General features: G+C 39.8%; 2 protein-coding genes across 2 annotated transcripts in view; one reads left to right on the top strand and one right to left on the bottom strand.

The window, feature by feature from the left end:
* Nucleotides 1–18,420, top strand: part of itga3b (integrin, alpha 3b) — a 157,697-nt gene extending 139,277 nt beyond the window's left edge. Inside the window, exons 19-25 of the mRNA XM_060939557.1 lie at nucleotides 654–756; nucleotides 6,429–6,605; nucleotides 6,726–6,833; nucleotides 13,016–13,129; nucleotides 13,242–13,340; nucleotides 14,960–15,085; nucleotides 18,264–18,420. Coding sequence (XP_060795540.1) covers nucleotides 654–756; nucleotides 6,429–6,605; nucleotides 6,726–6,833; nucleotides 13,016–13,129; nucleotides 13,242–13,340; nucleotides 14,960–15,085; nucleotides 18,264–18,374 — 838 coding nt within the window. The 3' untranslated portion in view covers nucleotides 18,375–18,420. The remainder of the gene's footprint in view (nucleotides 1–653; nucleotides 757–6,428; nucleotides 6,606–6,725; nucleotides 6,834–13,015; nucleotides 13,130–13,241; nucleotides 13,341–14,959; nucleotides 15,086–18,263) is intronic.
* The window catches only part of ace (angiotensin I converting enzyme (peptidyl-dipeptidase A) 1), a 56,700-nt gene continuing 51,661 nt past the window's right edge, over nucleotides 14,175–19,213 (bottom strand). Inside the window, exon 25 of the mRNA XM_060939556.1 lies at nucleotides 14,175–15,076. Coding sequence (XP_060795539.1) covers nucleotides 15,072–15,076 — 5 coding nt within the window. The 3' untranslated portion in view covers nucleotides 14,175–15,071. The remainder of the gene's footprint in view (nucleotides 15,077–19,213) is intronic.

Below are 19,213 nucleotides of genomic sequence, written 5' to 3'. Positions count from 1 at the left end.
GTTCTGTTTTTATTTACAGTTTACACAGCCTCCCGACTTTTTTGGAATTGGGGTAATACTTAAGCAATATCACACAAGCAAAAGTGCAGTTACATTTAATATCAGCATGGCTGTGATTTGATCGTAGGTAATCACAGTGGCGCTGATATTCAGTATAACATAACAATTGCAAGTGTGATATTGCTTTTATACAACAGTTCTATACATAAGCAATGAATATCTACTAAGTGACATTTCAGAGACAATATGGTTAAATGTTCTGTTTATTTTTGCTCCGGTGATGGAAATAGATCCCAAAGAAGCCATACTCACTTGATAGTACAATGACTAGCTGGCACCTTTAAGGGTGCTTCTGGTAAAATTGGTGTTCCTTCTTCCTTTGCATCTTCATCTGATGAAATTTGATTTTTTAAATCAAACGTTATATCCCTTAAAAGTACTGTTTGATGTCGCAAACTCTACTGTAGTAAGTGTTGAAATAAGAAGTGGAATTTTACATGATGAATCCAGATGACTAGAGTGACATATACCGTATAGTGAAAAGTCCCAGTGTGGTTATAGGAAATACAGGCACGCTTGGAAAAAATCAAATAAGTGGACTGGAAATAACTGTTGAATAAAAACTAATTAATTCATTCTCCTTTTCCCTGTAGAAATAACTTTGAGGTGAACACTTATTTTAGTGGTAAAGTGGTGGGTGAGTCAGCCATGAACACCACAAGTGACATTGGCAGTCTCGTGGAGTTTGTGTTCCATGTGAGTATTTTCTAATCCCTACTGAAATAGTTATTATACCACAGCACTGTTCAATTCTCAAATCCGATTGGTCATAAGGTATTGATTAAAAGTAGCCTTCCTTTCAGATTTTTCAAGTGTAGGTCATCAAAATAATTTTCCCCGACACCCAGTTATTTTTGTTTAGTGGACCAAAAGCTACTGGATTCGAATCACAGACTTCCAATTTTATTAGTTTTATATATATATATATATATATATATATATATATATATATATATATATATATATATATATATATAAATATATATATAATATAATATATATAAATATATATATATATATATATAACAAGTAATGAATTTAGGGCCATGTGGCCCTAAATTCTCCGCTATTTTTTCCTGCTTCACCATGACCCAATTCAAGATACTACATCATGCATGACATGGTGGGCTTTCCCCGTTCACGCAAGGCATTATGGGATACAAATTTGAAACAGGAGAGAAAAACGGAGGACGTGAGTGTCCGAATGAAACGTGAAAGACCAACTACGGTAACGGAAAGTAAGAAGAAAAGATGTCATGTTATATACGAAGGAAAGGAAACACAGGACCAAACTAATAAATATCGGCGTTCAGCGAGCACCTCGGTGTCATCAGCTGTTCGTTTAGTGACAGAATGATGGAACTGTCAGTGCACGATCAAGGTAAACCTGTAGATGGCAGTAATGCCAGCTGCCGTAAAACCCAAAAGAAGGAGAAGGTAAACCTGCGCATGCGCACACGGACTTCCTCTGTCTGCTTGACTGCGTGAAGTGAGCGATTTCATGCACATTATTTGCTCAGGAATCCCCTCAAATTAAAGAACTTCCCATCCACAGAATGGCCTGGTTTTTGTGATATTACAAAAAGAAACATATATCACAATGACCACATTTCAGAGGGAACTAAACTAAATTTCACCGGTTTTATGAAATCGAAAGGCCGTCTAGCTTTAATTTTCTAGAACAACAGCTTTGACAGTAGTGCCAACTATAATTCAAATCGCATGGACATGTAGGCTATGGTGGACGCGACACACAATCTAATATTCTAATGGATTTTGAGAATGGGTTGAAACAAAGAAAAAGACATAAACTTTTCCATAAGGTGATGTTTATATAATATTTATGGAAAAAGTCTGCAGTGTCAGCTCCTCAGTTTGGTCGGGTCATTTTCCACCACGTGAAAGTCTTCAGGACAGCGGACTACTCAGTTTCTTGTCCACTTTTTTTCATGGACGTTCCATAGCATTAAATGACTACTTTAGTCACAACAATAAATAAATATCTAAAAAGCATGACGTGCTGTTTATTAATAAATTTTAAATCACAATTGTTGGCAAACTGCTGTGGTAAAAGAGGAATGAACACATCAGGAAATTGTCTTATTGGAAAATAATCCACTCGGGATGGTAATCACATAATTTACAGTGGTGCTTGAAAGTTTGTGAACCCTTTAGAATTTTCTATATTTCTGCATAAATATGATCTAAAACATTATCAGATTTTCACACAAGTCCTAAAAGTAGATAAAGAGAACCCAGTTAAACAAATGAGACAAAAATATTATACTTGGTCATTTATTTATTGAGGACAATTATCCAATATTACATATCAATATTACATATCTGTGAGTGGCAAAAGTATGCGAACCTCTAGGATTAGCAGTTAATTTGAAGGTGAAATTAGAGTCAGGTGTTTTCAATCAATGGGATGACAATCAGGTGTGAGTGGGCACCCTGTTTTATTTAAAGAACAGGGATCTATCAAAGTCTGATCTTCACAACACGTTTGTGGAAGTGTATCATGGCATGAACAAAGGAGACTTCAGAGGACCTCAGAAAAAGCGTTGTTGATGCTCATCAGGCTGGAAAAGGTTACAAAACCATCTCTAAAGAGTTTGGACTCCACCAATCCACAGTCAGACAGATTGTGTACAAATGGAGGAAATTCAAGACCATTGTTACCCTCCCCAGGAGTGGTCGACCAACAAAGATCACTCCAAGAGCAAGGCGTGTAATAGTCGACAAGGACACAAAGGACCCCAGGGTAACTTCTAAGCAACTGAAGGCCTCTCTCACATTGGCTAATGTTAATGTTCATGAGTCCACCATCAGGAGAACACTGAACAACAATGGTGTATATGGCAGGGTTGCAAGGAGAAAGCCACTGCTCTCCAAAAAGAACATTGCTGCTCATCTGCAGTTTGCTAAATATCATGTGGACAAGCCAGAAGGCTATTGGAAAAATGTTTTGTGGACAGATGAGACCAAAATAGAACTTTTTGGTTTAAATGAGAAGCGTTATGTTTGGAGAAAGGAAAACACTGCATTCCAGCATAAGAACCTTATCCCATCTGTGAAACATGGTGGTGGTAGTATCATGGTTTGGGCCTGTTTTGCTGCATCTGGGCCAGGACGGCTTGCCATCATTGATGGAACAATGAATTCTGAATTGTACCAACGAATTCTAAAGGAAAATGTCAGGACATCTGTCCATGAACTGAGGCCCTGTCCACACGGCAACAGATTCAGGTGAATCCGATAAAATTTTTTATCGTTTCAGCCTGGCGTCCACATGGCACCAGCGTTTTGGGTGCCCCAAAACGATATTTTTTGAGAACACTTTCCAGAGTGGAAAAATCTGGCAACAGCGCCATTGCGAAGTCGTCTGGATGAGTAGAACGGATTTGTTTACGATGACGTCACAATCACATGACTAGAACAAGCAGCACTCACTCATTCACGCTGGGTAGAAGAAGGGGTTTATGCGCATGCGTCCTACTTCTTCTATTGTTCTGGTGTCTCCGATGGGACCGTCTTACAGCGCACGTAGAGGTGTGGCATGTGTATTGCATCGTTTTCAGCAAGCGTTGCATTGCCATATGTACCTGATATTTTACTGATCTGTTGCCCATGTGGACGCGATATTTTTTTACCCGCTAAAAAAAAAATCTTGTTGCCGTTGTCGTGTGGATGTAGCCTGAATCTCAAGAGAAGGTGGGTCATGCAGCAAGTCAACGACCCTAAGCACACAAGTCATTCTACCAAAGAATGGTTAAAGAAGAATAAAGTTAATGTTTTGGAATGGCCAAGTCAAAGTCCTGACCTTAATGCCATTGAAATGTTGTGGAAGGACCTGAAGCGAGCAGTTCATGTGAGGAAACCCACCAACATCCCAGAGTTGAAGCTGTTCTGTACGGAGGAATGGGCTAAAATTCCTCCAAGCCGGTGTGCAGGACTGATCAACAGTTACCGGAAACGTTTAGTTGCAGTTACTGCTGCACAAGAGGGTCACACCAGATACTGAAAGCAAAGGTTCACATACTTTTGCCACTCACATATGTAATATTGGATCATTTTCCTCAGTAAATAAATTACCAAGTATAATATTTTTGTCTCATTTGTTTAACTGGGTTCTCTTTATCTACTTTTAGGACTTGGGTGAAAATCTGATGATGTTTTAGGTCATATTTATGCAGAAATATATACAAAATTCTAAAGGGTTCACAAACTTTCAAGCAGCACTGTACTCATGGCTTATTTTCCTATAATAGAACATCCCAGAGTGTTTTATTCTTTATGTGATGTTCATGTTATGTTAATTGCTTAATAATGTCTTGTGCCATTGACTCAAGCTATTTCTTTTCAGTTCAGTAAAAATGGCAATTTCATTTATTTTTAAAAATACCTAATTATTATCAATATAAACAAGTTTTAAATAAAAATTATGTTTTGTTAACTTAATACCACATACCGATTAATTTTTTTTAATAAATAATCATCTGGATGTCGATAAGTGTGGAACGGTGTGGATAACTGTGGACAAAGGTGTTGATAATTGTAAGAATGGTGTCACGTGATCTGATACGCTAAGTAATCAGGAATCAACTCCTTTTTTCCAGTGGAAGTTTGAGTAATTATTCAGGCACAATTTACGTATTGAAAGTCTTTTCTACTTTTGCAACGGCCAAAAGATCGCTAAGGTGTCGATAATTAATTGTAGCCGCCGCTCTAGTAGAAAAGAGTTTTAATTTAAAATTTAATTTTAATTTTCAGTGGTGTCGGTTTTCAATACAGTAGTGTCTAAAATTTGCATCTTTAGTTTTGCACTGAGGAAAACAACTGGAAGCAAAATGTAAGAGAATATAAAATAATGTAAAACCAGGATCATACAAACTACTTCAAACCATGTTGAATTTTGGGTAATCTGAAAAAAAAGACATGTTTATGTGGTTTCTGAAACTGTATGTCATGTTGTGTATAGGAATGGACAAAAATTCATTACATAGCTCAAAGCAATAGTAACCTGACCAAGAATCGGACCTAAAAAATAATCTTAGCGAATTACACCTTATAGTATTTCTTATTTATTATCTATATTAGTCTCTCCATTCTATAGAAACAAACATCAGGCAGGTTGACTACACTTGAGGAAGAAGCAGCTGTACATTTACAGTGGAAGACTCAGGCCATCTCTCTTGACTGTCAAGCAATACGGCTGTAAACCTTATTGAAATACCCAATATATCTAAAGAATGGTTAAGAGGACTTTCTTAGACCTGCATTATTTTAGGCCTGGTATCATTCTGTGTCTGATGGAGAAAGTGTTTCCAGACCAATGATTTATGCTAAAATCACAGCCTTAACGAGCTCAGGTCACCGATAAGAGGTAAATCCTGGAGCATAGAACAGACAAGATGGTATGTGTGGGGGCGGCACGGTGGTGTAGTGGTTAGCGCTGTCGCCTCACAGCAAGAAGGTCCGGGTTCGAGCCCCGTGGCCGGCGAGGGCCTTTCTGTGCGGAGTTTGCATGTTCTCCCCGTGTCCGCGTGGGTTTCCTCCGGGTGCTCCGGTTTCCCCCACAGTCCAAAGACATGCAGGTTAGGTTAACTGGTGACTCTAAATTGACCGTAGGTGTGAATGTGAGTGTGAATGGTTGTCTGTGTCTATGTGTCAGCCCTGTGATGACCTGGCGACTTGTCCAGGGTGTACCCCGCCTTTCGCCCGTAGTCAGCTGGGATAGGCTCCAGCTTGCCTGCGACCCTGTAGAACAGGATAAAGCGGCTAGAGATAATGAGATGAGATGAGATGAGATGAGATAATGAGATGAGATGAGAAGATGGTATGTGTATATATATGTGTGTGTGTGTGTGTTTGAGTCTTCAAAGGCCCATGGTACGTAACATCCTTATCTTTGTTATGACTTCGGGGTGAAGAACCTGTTTTGAGAAAGCGGCATGGTGGTGTAGTGGTTAGCACTGTCGCTTCACAGCAAGAAGGTTCTTGGTTCAAGCCCAACGCAGCCGACGGGGGCAATTCTGTGTGGAGTTTGCATGTTCTCCCCGTGTCCGCGTGGGTTTCCTCCGGGTGCTCCGGTTCCCCCACAGTCCAAAGACATGCAGGTTAGGTTAACTGGTGACTCTAAATTGACCATAGGTGTGAATGTGAGTGTGAATGGTTGTTTGTCTCTATGTGTCAGCCCTGCGATGATTTGGCGACTTGTCCAGGGTGTACCCCGCCTCTCACCCATAGTCAGCTGGGATAGGCTCCAGCTTGCCTGCGACCCTGCACAGGATAAGTGATTATAGATGATGGATTGATGGATGTCTCAGGTGTGTGAAGTAAAACTGTATATCCTCATTGGCTTCCAGGTGAGTATGCAGGGAGAACCACTGGGAGTACTGGGAACTCTGGTGGTCGATTTTAAATGGCCACTGGAGGTGGCAAATGGTAAATGGCTGCTGTATCTGACCGAGATCTTAACCAATGGTACGTCTGAGTCACACTGCATTCCTCCTGGAAAAATTGTTAATCATCTGAACTTAACAGTAAGTACACACGAAGAACCCAGCAAACATTTAACATTTTTATCCTAGCCCTTTTGTTTTTCCAGTTTTACCTCATTAAAAAAATGATATATCTTCTATAACCAACTTTTTTATGATCAGCTATCAACAAAGAGTTCAAAACGGCCTAAGCGAGACTTGGACAACAGCCTGCCGCTCACTGAAGCAGCAATAACCCTCCTTACTCCACGTAAAGAGACCTACGTGCTGGTACAACACACAACCACATCCACATTTAGCTATTTTATGTTAGGACTGTTAATGTTATAGTCATGTTGTCTGTTGCCCAGGTGAGGGTGGGTTCCCTTTTGGGTCTGGTTCCTCTCGGGATTTCTTCCTCATGTCGTCTGAGGGAGTTTTTCCTTGCCACCGTCGTCACAGGCTTGCTCATTGGGGATAGATTAGGGATAAAATTAGCTCATATTTTAAGTCGTTCAAATTCTGTAAAGCTGCTTTGCGACAGTGTTTATTGTTAAAAGCGCAATACAAATAAACTTGACTTGACTATTAAACTAATAGATTCTGTGTAAGTGTTAAATGATACGATGATCACTCAGTTTGTTTAACCCTTACATGCCATTGACCCAGTATATCTATTTTTAATTTATAGCAATACAATGGCAACTGAAAAACATATTTGGGAATGTACCTGAATGCTAATAAGTTATTCAGAATGAGTGGGTAAGGTTCTAAACAGATACAGGACAAATACAGATATGAATAGGAGCTGTTAATTTTTTATTTTTATTTTTTAAATCTTGCCTGACACCAGATGCCACTGGGCATCTGGTTAAGACTGAGGTATACATCAGGACTGGGGTCATATAGGATGCCATAAAAATTGCACAAGTGGGAGTGTTATACGGTACTTTCATTCAGGCATAAGTGAGTGAGCAAAGATAAAGCTAACGGGACGAAAAAGGCAACATTCATTTAAATTTCTATACAGCATTCATTCATCCTTAGTACCTGCCTGGTGAGGATCGTTGTGGTTTAAAATTAGATGACTAGACTGCTTATATTTTGGGAAATAGAACCAACTATCTCACTGACAAGTGAGTCGAACGCACATGTGGCATCTACATCTGGGTTTTTTGGGGTGTTTTTTCAGTGTCAGGTTCATTGTGAATTTCAAATAAATACTTTGAGTTTAAATCAGAGTACAGTGGCACAACACCACCTGGAGATCAGAAGTTTGAATCACGATAATGCCTCAGCTATCTGTGGCCATGTATGGGCCACAGATGTACAACCCCAAATCAGAAAAAAAAAGTTGGGATGGTATTGAAAATGCAAATAAAAAATGAAAGCAGTGATTTCTAAATTTACTTTGACGTGCATTTCATTGCAGAGAGTATGAATCCATTATATTTCTTTTTTTTCTGGTCAACTTCATTTCATTTGTTAATATGCATCTATTCCTGCATTTCAGGCCTGCAACACATTTCAAAAAAAGTTGGGACGGGGGCCATTTAGGCTAGGAGTGAGGTAAAACAGTTAAATAAATGATGTGATTTGAAACCGGTCATGTCAACAGGTGATTGTAATCACGATTGAGAGCAAAATCAGTCTCCAGAAAAGGCCTAGTCTTTAAGGAGCAAAGATGGGCCAGGGATCTCCAGTTTGTCAACAAATGCATGAGAAAATTACGGGAATATTGAAAAACAATGTTCCTCAAAGAAAGATAGGAAGGGATTTGATATTTCACCCTCTATGGTGCATAGTATCACAAAACGATTCAAGGAATCTGGAGGAATTTTGGTGTGTAAAGGGCAAGGGCGCAAGCCTAAGCTGAGCACCCATGATCTCCGAATCACTCAGACGGTACTGCATGAAGAACCATCATCCATCTATGATGATATAAACACATGGGCTCGGGATTACTTTGGTAAACCTTTGTCAAGCACGACAATACGGAGTTACATCCACGAATACCAGTTAAAACTCGACTGTGCAAAAAGGAAGCCTTATGTTAACTGTGTCCAGAAGCACCGTTGACTTCTCTGGGCTTGGAGGGATCTGGGATGGACCATCACACAGTGGAAATGTATGTGGTCAGACGAATCAGTATTCCAGGTCTTTTTTGGAAGAAATGGATGCTGTTTGCTCTGGACCAAAGATGAAAAGGACCTTCCAGACTGTTACCAGGAACAAGTCCAAAAGCCAGGGTCTGTCATGGTATGGAGTTGTGTCCATGCCCTTGGCAAAGGTAACTTACATTTCTGTGATGGAGCATTAATGCAGAAAAGTGTCTGAAGATTTTGGAGCAACATATGCTGCCTTCAGGACGACATCTTTTGCAGGGAGATTTCACAGAGACAATGCAAAACCACATTCTGCACACATTACAAAGGCATGGCTGTGGAAGAAGAGGGTGCCTGTCCCCTCTGTCCCCAATGGAGAATATGTGGAGAATTTTGAAACAAAAAATATGACAACGACGACCCGAACTGTTTCACACCTTAAGACCTGTAAAGAATGGCAACATTATAAAGTGGTGAATGCTTTACTGTCCCAACTTTTTTCAAATGTGTTGCAAGAATTAAAATTAAAATAAGTGCTTGTTTTGATAAAAACATTAACATTCATGAGGTAAAACATCAAATAATGTGCTGTTGTATAGTTTGGAGTGCAGTACAGGTCAAAGATTATTTACAAATCATTGTTTTCAGTTTTAATTTAAGTTTCACCATACCTTCCCAACCTTTTCTGATCACAATTTTAAGTCAAGCTAATGCATCAGCCATCTGTCGCCAGGAGTCCTAGTGAAAAAAAAAATGTTGGTTATGCTTTCTGGATGGGAAGGATGCCATGCTCACACTCCTTTGTTAATCACAGTGACACTAGCCAATTGTGGCCATCTGTGTGCTCATGTACAGTATGTAGAAGAGGGCGGATAGCTATATATATAAAACAGTTATTCCATGAAATTGAGTCGTATAGTGCCGAGTTGGCTATAAGCCATGTACGACGAAATTGAATGGAATAACTGTTTTATTCTATCCACATTCACTGGATTTTGAGAAACAGAGCATTTTTATTTTTTGCAAATTCGATGAATAAAAACTTTATACAAAACGTCCGACAAAATCAGTTCCGCTTAGAAGGTAAACAAACTGGCAAAATGAAAGTAACAACTTGTGAAAAATGCTATAATAATAATTCTTGAAAAATAAAAAGATACAGTGGTGCTTGAAAGTTTGTGAACCCTTTAGAATTTTCTATATTTCTGCATAAATATGACCTAAAACAACATCAAATTGAGGGCGTCATGGCTCAGGTGGCTAAGGCGCCATACCATAAATCCGGGGACCCGGGTTCGATTCTGACCCGAGGTCATTTCCCGATCCCTCCCCGTCTCTCTCTCTCCCGCTCATTTCCTGTCCTGTCTCTACACTGTCCTATCCAATAAAGGTGAAAAAAGCCCAAAAAAATATCTTTAAAAACAACATCAAATTTTCACACAAGTCCTAAAAGTAGATAAAGAGAACCCAGTTAAACAAATGAGACAGAAATATTATACTTGGTCATTTATTTATTGAGGAAAATGATCCAATATTACATATCTGTGAGTGGCAAAAGTATGTGAACCTCTAGGATTAGCAGTTAATTTGAAGGTGAAATTAGAGTCAGGTGTTTTCAATCAATGGGATGACAATCAGGTGTGAGTGGGCACCCTATTTTATTTAAAGAACAGGGATCTATTAAAGTCTGATCTTCACAACACATTTGTGGAAGTGTATCATGGCACGAACAAAGGAGATTTCTGAGAACCTCAGAAAAAGCGTTGTTGAGGCTGGAAAAGGTTACAAAACCATCTCTAAAGAGTCTGGACTCCATCAATGCACAGTCAGACAGATTGTGTACAAATGGAGGAAATTCAAGACCATTGTTACCCTCCCCAGGAGTGGTCAGCCAACAAAGATCACTCCAAGAGCAAGGCGTGTAATAGTCGACGAGGTCACAAAAGACCCCAGGGTAACTTCTAAGCAACTGAAGGCCTCTCTCACATTGGCTAATGTTAACCACTAGGGCTGGGTATCACCAGATACCTCACGATATGATACTATGGCGATATTTTGCCCACGATAACGATAATATCACGGTACAGCGATTCAGCGATAATCGATATATTGCAAGAAATTTCAACCACATCACGATATCTGTGTCACTGAAGAAAATCAGAATTTATTGACCACTGTAAAATTACATTTCACATACATAACTACACACTCTTGCCAGACATATATTTGTCTCTATTCCTCTGGTGGCAAAACCAAGAGTTGCTTCACTACAACATACAGAAAATTCCCATTTCTGTGCTAGTATTATCAACTTTTCTGTAAGCATGGACACATCAGTGCTGCTTAACAAGCAGAATCAAATTGTTTTATGAAAACTTAAAACTTGCACTGCAGACTGCACATACATTTCAGTGCTAACACTAATATCAATTTGTTCTTTGTAAACTTGAGAACATATACCTGAGAACATTTAACTTGTGCTTATTACTTGTGTAAAGTTTAATCCAAACCTGTACTGTGAGCACACATTTCAAAACTGCATGGTCTTCTTCAGGAAGAGCAACTGGTCAGCATGCTCAGAGGTGAGACAGCTCCTCTGAGAGCTGATTATGTCACCTGCAGTAGAAATGGAATATCTAATTGGAGCGAAACAGGTTTTGCGAAGTGCGTACTCTTTGTCCAGCTCACTGTTGTTTTTGTTTTTGTTTTTTTCTCCTTTCCTTTGGAATCCAAAGTGCCTCCAAACATCTGCCTTAAAGTTCGGCGGCGTCTCTAGGTTTACGTTAACAGCCATGCTTGCTTGTTTTTTTTTTCCTCACTGCAACCACCGGGAAAAAAAGAGAAGACGAAGAGTGCCTTGCAGTGAGGTAGCGGCACAGCGACACCTTGCGGAGCGGAGGTGCGGAAGTCGTACTGGATTTACAACCCGTCTGAAACATGATTTATTATTTGAAAAAATATCGATATTCAAATTTTGAGTATCGATATTGAATCGGAAGACAAAGTATCGCGATATATCGCCGTATCGATATTTTTGCCCACCCCTATTAACCACCATCAGGAGAACACTGAACAACAATGGTGTGCATGGCAGGGTTGCAAGGAGAAAGCCACTGCTCTCCAAAAAGAGCATTACTGCTCGTCTGCAGTTTGCTAAAGGTCACGTGGACAAGCCAGAAGGCTATTGCAAAAATGTTTTGTGGACAGATTAGACCAAAATAGAACTTTTTGGTTTAAATGAGAAGTGTTATGTTTGGAGAAAGGAAAACACTGCATTCCAGCATAAGAACCTTATCCCATCTGTGAAACATGGTGGTGGTAGTATCATGGTTTGGGCCTGTTTTGCTGCATCTGGGCCAGGACGGCTTGCCATCATTGATGGAACAATGAATTCTGAATTATACCAGCGAATTCTAAAGGAAAATGTCAGGACATCTGTCCATGAACTGAATCTCAAGAGAAGGTGGGTCATGCAGCAAGTCAACGACCCTAAGCACACAAGTCGTTCTACCGAAGAATGGTTAAAGAAGAATAAAGTTCATGTTTTGGAATGGCCAAGTCAAAGTCCTGACCTTAATCCAATCGAAATGTTGTGGAAGGACCTGAAGCGAGCAGTTCATGTGAGGAAACCCACCAACATCCCAGAGTTGAAGCTGTTCTGTACAGAGAAATGGTCTAAAATTCCTCCAAGCCGGTGTGCAGGACTGATCAACAGTTACCGCAAACATTTAGTTGCAGTTATTGCTGCACAAGGGGGTCACACCAGATACTGAAAGCAAAGGTTCACATACTTTTGCCACTCACAGATATGTAATATTGGATCATTTTCCTCAATAAATAAATAACCAAGTACACTGTACATTCTTACCATCAAATACTTTTATTCCATATTCTGTAGCTTTTTTTGTTGCATTTTTGGGGGTTTTGTTTTCGGGTAGGCTTTTTATTTCATCCTCGGTTGGTTCAACAACACTCTCCACCATTTTCTTCTTCTTTAGGGTTTTTGGTGGTTGAGCACCACCGACTGGGCTGGAGTGTGGAACAGGAGATATTGGGGGGGGGGAGCTATATTCTTTTAGTTATTTCTTTTAAATACTTGATAGTGATATATCTGACTTGATGCGCTCTGCCATTTTGTTTTTCTCTATTCATGGAAACTGTGTTTTGAATGTGATTATAAAAAGGCAATGCATAGAATTATTAATAAATTTCTGTTTATTTTAGCACATTAAATCATTTTTGGGGATTGAGAATGTAATCTTGGAAATTTTCCAGTACACTGTAAGCCGTTACACCACTGGCCCAGAAGTACATTGACTACTCTCAGTGGACCACTAACAGTTTAATCTGTATTCATTATGAATAAAGGACTGTGCGATGCAGACGGCTCGCTGCGTGACCTTCTCGTGCCCACTGAGGAACATGTCCACCTCAGCCTCTCTCACCATCAGAGCCCGTGTGTGGAACAGTACCATGCTGGAGGTGAATGTTCAGATTGGGAAAGGTTTTTAGCTGAACACACTGTTCTTTCTCTTCTATACTTAACATGGAGCCATTGCTCACTGTGATCCACTCACGGGCTCGTTTTCCTCAGGATTTTGCCAATGCTTCAAGGGTCACCGTGAAAGGGAATGCCATGCTAAGGCTGGAAACTGACAAACCCACCATCAAGATGAAAACTGAAAATCGAGAGGTCAGTTGCCACCTTGAGAGGTTAGAGGTTAGGTTCAATCCCAAATCTCCCTCAAGATTTATGCATTTGCATATTTGAGACTTTACTTCAATTTGCTGACCTTTCACAACATCAAATGCATGAATGGTAAAATTATAACTAGAACTTGGTTTCGTGACTATTGGACTTGTTTTGTCTTCAAATAAGTATAATAAATATTTAAATAGTATTTGAAGAGCCAACTTTATTGTGACTATGGATCAAAGTTAGTGGTTACTGACCACTACTGCATTGATTTGTTTCTATAGATACTATCAGAGGTGGACAGTAACGAAGTACATTTACTTGAGTACTGTACTTAAGTACACTTTTTGAGTAGCTGTACTTTACTTGAGTATTTTTTTTGTAAACTTATGACTTTAACTTCACTACATTTGAAAGACAAAATACCGTACTTTTTACCCCACTACATTTCTATCAAGGTCCTTGTTACTTGTTACTATGAAGCGGCTTTTGGATGGGTTTTTTTTTCTTTTCTAAAACGTGATTGGTTTTTTCGCAGGTGACACTGAGACAGCCGATCAGTAATCACTAGGGTCACGTCACGTCTATAGACTGTATAAAATCAAGTTCAATGATTTCTCAGCAGCGTTATTTGAACATGATCAGTTGATGGCGGAATAGAAGGAGGCGGTTCTTCTGGAGAATGCATGCACTCATGGCTATACCTAAAACCCATGTTTCAGTTTTCTGAAAGGATTAAAGCTTTGTTTCGTTTGAAATGTTTGCTTTGTTTGCTTAAAATGAACCACATCACAGCCTACAAAAACTTGACGTCCAACCTGCGGAAGCATCTTGAGGTATATAAAGATTTTATTCCAAGAGAAAGCTTGCAATGAAGTTGTCTGTGCTTTTAGATCTAGTGATAATGTTGCAATAGCTATGCAGTCTGGTTAGTCAAATGACTTTCTATGGATTTGCCCAGCAAGTTGCCATCGCCTTGTCCACGGCTAACATTAACACATAGCTAGTTAACTTGGACACTGTTAGTTAGCATGTAAAAACGGAGCTACGCTAACATGAATAACGTTAACTTCTCTGAAGTCCTTTCAGAAATATGTTTTAGCATAATCCTGCCAAATAAACAGAATGTAGAAATCTTTCTTTTCTAGTAGCGTTAGCTACCCAATATGATTTTGAGTTTAAAAAGCATTTGCTAGCATGTCAGGTGGCGTTTCAGCACTACAGGTTCTACAAGCTAGTCAGTAAATCCAGTTGGTTGCTTCAGAGGCATTAGGTTTTGTAAGCGTTGTGGCAATAATACAACAGTGCTTTGACAGAAAATGCACTTAAGTATTTTTAAAAGCAAGTACTTCAGTACTTTAAGTAAAAATTTCACTGTACAATTTTCACTTGTGTCAGAGTAACATTTAACCAGTGGGATCTGTACTTTGACTTAAGTAATGAAGTTGGGTACTTTGTCCACCTCTGGATACTAGAGTAGTAAAGTAGTGTCCAGGAGAATTTTTATTCCATTAGAATGCTGGGAATTGAATGTCAGAATTAAGATGGAGAACAAAGTTGGCAAAAGGACTCATCGTTTCCCTTTCATTCTCTTTTCCTCTTTCTCTTCTTTCCAGTTTAAGGTACACATTGATCCTGTTCCTGGAGTAGAAACACCATATAATGTTCCACTGTGGATCTATATCATTGCAGGCATAGCAGGAATCCTCTTATTAGGCATCATCAGCCTCATCCTGTGGAAGGTACAGAAATCACAACTCTGAATGCTGTTTAGATCATTAGATCATTCAATAGTATGTCAGTTTAAAATGTATTTACTTCATATACAGTATATTCATGGTAGTGTTCATCCATATTCCCAACCATCTTACAATTCATAAGTGCCAACTTCTACATCAACATCGAAAAATTGGCAAATTTTGATCCTTTGTTACATATAAAAAATGACACGTTTCTGGTTTTTCAGCTAGAGCAGTGGTCAGACCATCTCATCTCATCTCATTATCTCTAGCCGCTTTATCCTTCTACAGGGTCGCAGGCAAGCTGGAGCCTATCCCAGCTGACTACGGGCGAAAGGCGGGGTACACCCTGGACAAGTCGCCAGGTCATCACAGGGCTGACACATAGACACAGACAACCATTCACACTCACATTCACACCTACGGTCAATTTAGAGTCACCAGTTAACCTAACCTGCATGTCTTTGGACTGTGGGGGAAACCAGAGCACCCGGAGGAAACCCACGCGGACACGGGGAGAACATGCAAACTCCACACAGAAAGGCCCTCGCCGGCCCCGGGGCTCGAACCCAGGACCTTCTTGCTGTGAGGCGACAGCGCTAACCACTACACCACCGTGCCGCCCGTGGTCAGACCAAACACAAACAAAATTCTCCCAGTGAAAAGCTCATTCACTGAAGGGGAAATGTTACAAGATGTGAAAGATGCACATTTGCATCTGGTAGCTGTTACTTTGCTTCATGCTGACTTTATCTAAATGAGCCTTGACCTGCAAATTTGCAAGCCTTAGGCTTACGAGCTAATACAAAAAAAGGCAGGAATTTTTTTTTTTGGCAGGTAAAAAAAATTGAGTTGCTGCTCATGTAGCAGTCACAGTAGACTTTTGTTCTAAAAAAAAATTACACTGTAACCCTGCGATAACGAACTCCTTGGTGGACATTCAAATAGTTTGTTATAACAAAAAAGTTCGTGATACTGAAATGGACCCACTTGTCATACCAAACACTCACTCTTACATAAAACAAGACCAACTGTGTTTAATTTATATTGACACTTAATTCACTTACATATTTACGAAGTAAAGGAAATACTTCACTCTTAAATAAAAGAAATAAGTCGCACTTGCCGTCATTTGCTTGTCGCATCTTCTTTCTTTTCAGCCCGTCATGTTCTTTGCAGTCATGGATGAAGTCTCTGAGCTCTTTTTTTTTTGCTTTAAAAGTTGAAATTGAATTTTTCTGGATATCATATTCTTTAGACAAATTCATTGGTTTCTCACTGCACTTTAGACGGCCCAGGATATGAAGTTTGTCTTCACCGGTGTCACGTCTGCATGCGCAGCGGTTCCCCTCGAACTGCTACTCATGTACAGTGGTGCTTGAAAGTTTGTGAACCCTTTTCTATATTTCTGAATAAATGTGACCTCAAACATCATCAGATTTTCACTCAAGTCCTAAAAGTAGATAAAGAAAACCCAGTTAAACAAATGAGACAAAAATAGTATACTTGGTCATTTATTTATTGAGGAAAATGATCCAATATTACATATCTGTGAGTGGCAAAAGTATGTGATCCTTTGCTTTCAGTATCTGGTGTGACCCCCTTGTGCAGCAATAACTGCAACTAAACGTTTGCGGTAACTGTTGATCAGTCCTGCACACCGGCTTGGAGGAATTTTAGCCCATTCCTCCGTACAGAACAGCTTCAACTCTGGGATGTTGGTGGGTTTCCTCACATGAACTGCTTGCTTCAGGTCCTTCCACAACATTTCAATTGGATTAAGGTCAGGACTGTGACTTGGCCATTCCAAAACATTAACTTTATTCTTCTTTAACCATTCTTTGGTAGAACAACTTGTGTGCTTAGGGTTGTTGTCTTGCTGCATGACCCAGCTTCTTTTCAAATTCAGTTCATGGACAGATGTCCCAACATTTTCCTTTAGAATTCACTGGTACAATTCAGAATTCATTGTTCCATCAATGATGGCAAGCCGTCCTGGCCCAGATGCAGCAAAACAGGCCCAAACCATGATACTACCACCACCATGTTTCACAGATGGGATAAGGTTCTTATGCTGGAATGCAGTGTTTTCCTTTCTCCAAACATAACGCTTCTCATTTAAACCAAAAAGTTCTATTTTGGTGTCATCTGTCCACAAAACATTTTTCCAATAGCCTTCTGGCTTGTCCACGTGACCTTTAGCAAACTGCAGACGAGCAGCAATGCTCTTTTTGGAGAGCAGTTGCTTTCTCCTTGCAACCCTGCCATGCACACCATTGTTGTTCAGTGTTCTCCTGATGGTGGACTCATGAACATTAACATTAGCCAATGTGAGAGAGGCCTTCAGTTGCTTAGAAGTTACCCTGGGGTCCTTTGTGACCTCGTTGACTATTACACGCCTTGCTCTTGGAGTGATCTTTGTTGGTCGACCACTCCTGGGGAGGGTAACAATGGTCTTGAATTTCCTCCATTTGTACACAGTCTGTCTGACTGTAGATTGGTGGAGTCCAAACTCTTTAGAGATGGTTTTGTAACCTTTTCCAGGCCTGATGAACATCAACAACACTTTTTCTGAGGTCCTCAGAAATCTCCTTTGTTCGTGCCATGATACACTTCCACAAACATGTGTTGTGAAGATCAGACTTTGATAGATCCCTGTTCTCTTAAATAAAACAGGGTGCCCACTCACACCTGATTGTCATCCCATTGATTGAAAACACCTGACTCTAATTTCACCTTCAAATGAACTGCTAATCCTAGAGGTTCACATACTTTTGCCACTCACAGATATGTAATATTGGATCATTTTCCTTAATAAATAAATGGCCAAGTATAATATTTTTGTCTCATTTGTTTAACTGGGTTCTCTTTATTTACTTTTAGGACTTGTGTGAAAATCTGATTATGTTTTAGGTCATATTTATGCAGAAATATAGAAAATTCTAAAGGGTTCACAAACTTTCAAGCATCACTGTAGCAGAGGAGTGTATCTTTAGCCGTACAACATTACGTACTGTATAATATTTGCTATTCCTGTACTGCTAAAGGCGTGAGGAATTATCAGTGGTTTATTATTATCAGTTTTCTTAAATCCACGTTGTGCAGCAGCACCTCTGCACTGTTAGAGAACAGAAATCATCTATTAATTAAACTTCGGTTCATCATCCCACCTTTCCTGCAGTGTGGTTTCTTTAAACGTGCCAGTCGAAGGGAGATGTATGAAGCCAAGGCCCAAAAAGCAGAGATGAAGATACAGCCATCTGAGACAGAGAGGCTGACTGAGGACTACTGAGACCGTACGGGGCCTCCATCGGCCCCCTGGTGTCCCCTGTTGGTGCCCATTGGTAATGCAGCTACTGTGAGAATATGTGGGCTGCTTCGATTCTTTCAAATTTGACATTTTACGTCAACTTTTTCTCTTCTGACTTTTTCAGTCACTCCCTGTTTATAATCATTCTTCGCTGATTGCTGCTTGATTTTTCTTGGATCCAGTGATTTCCCCTTTCCTTTTTTTTCAGCTAAATTGTTTGCTTGCTGAAGTAGAACAATGTTTTCCTCGAACTCTCACTAAAACCGTTCTTGTTCTCTGAGATTGGGCTGTTTTTTTTTTTTTTTAATGAACTGGTGTTTTGCCAAGGGTTGTTTCAGAATGGGGACCATTTTCAGCTAATTAACCTTTTTTTGTACACAAAGATTCCAATTACTCACAAGTAAAGCATGGAAAATAACACACTGTATCTCTGTGAATGAGCTTTCCTGCTTGTTTTTCTCTTTAAAAGCTATTTAACGCTTGTTTGCTCCAGGTCCTGGCAATGACTCGCATATTTAATCTCTTGTGAATAATGTTGTGTTTCCTCTCTCTCTCTCTTTGTCTCGGTGTTCCACAGTGTGGGTTCTTAAAAGAGCTGTCTACTACAAGGTGATGCCAAAGTACCCACGGAGTGAAAATACGCAAGGAGGAGAGGTACAAGTTGAGCAGAGCTTTCCAGCCTGAACATGAACTCAACAAAAAACTCTGGGTCACCAACTGGACAGAAGTGCAAGAATATTACTACTGAACTTGGAAAGCGTCCACTCAGCTGCTGGTTGAAAGGAATGCAGTGACGAAGTTTCCTTTACGAAATGAAACAG

Source organism: Neoarius graeffei, chromosome 14 (assembly GCF_027579695.1).
Source record: "Neoarius graeffei isolate fNeoGra1 chromosome 14, fNeoGra1.pri, whole genome shotgun sequence".
Classification (NCBI taxonomy): Eukaryota; Metazoa; Chordata; class Actinopteri; order Siluriformes; family Ariidae; genus Neoarius; species Neoarius graeffei.
This window is presented reverse-complemented; position numbering and strand designations above follow the sequence as displayed.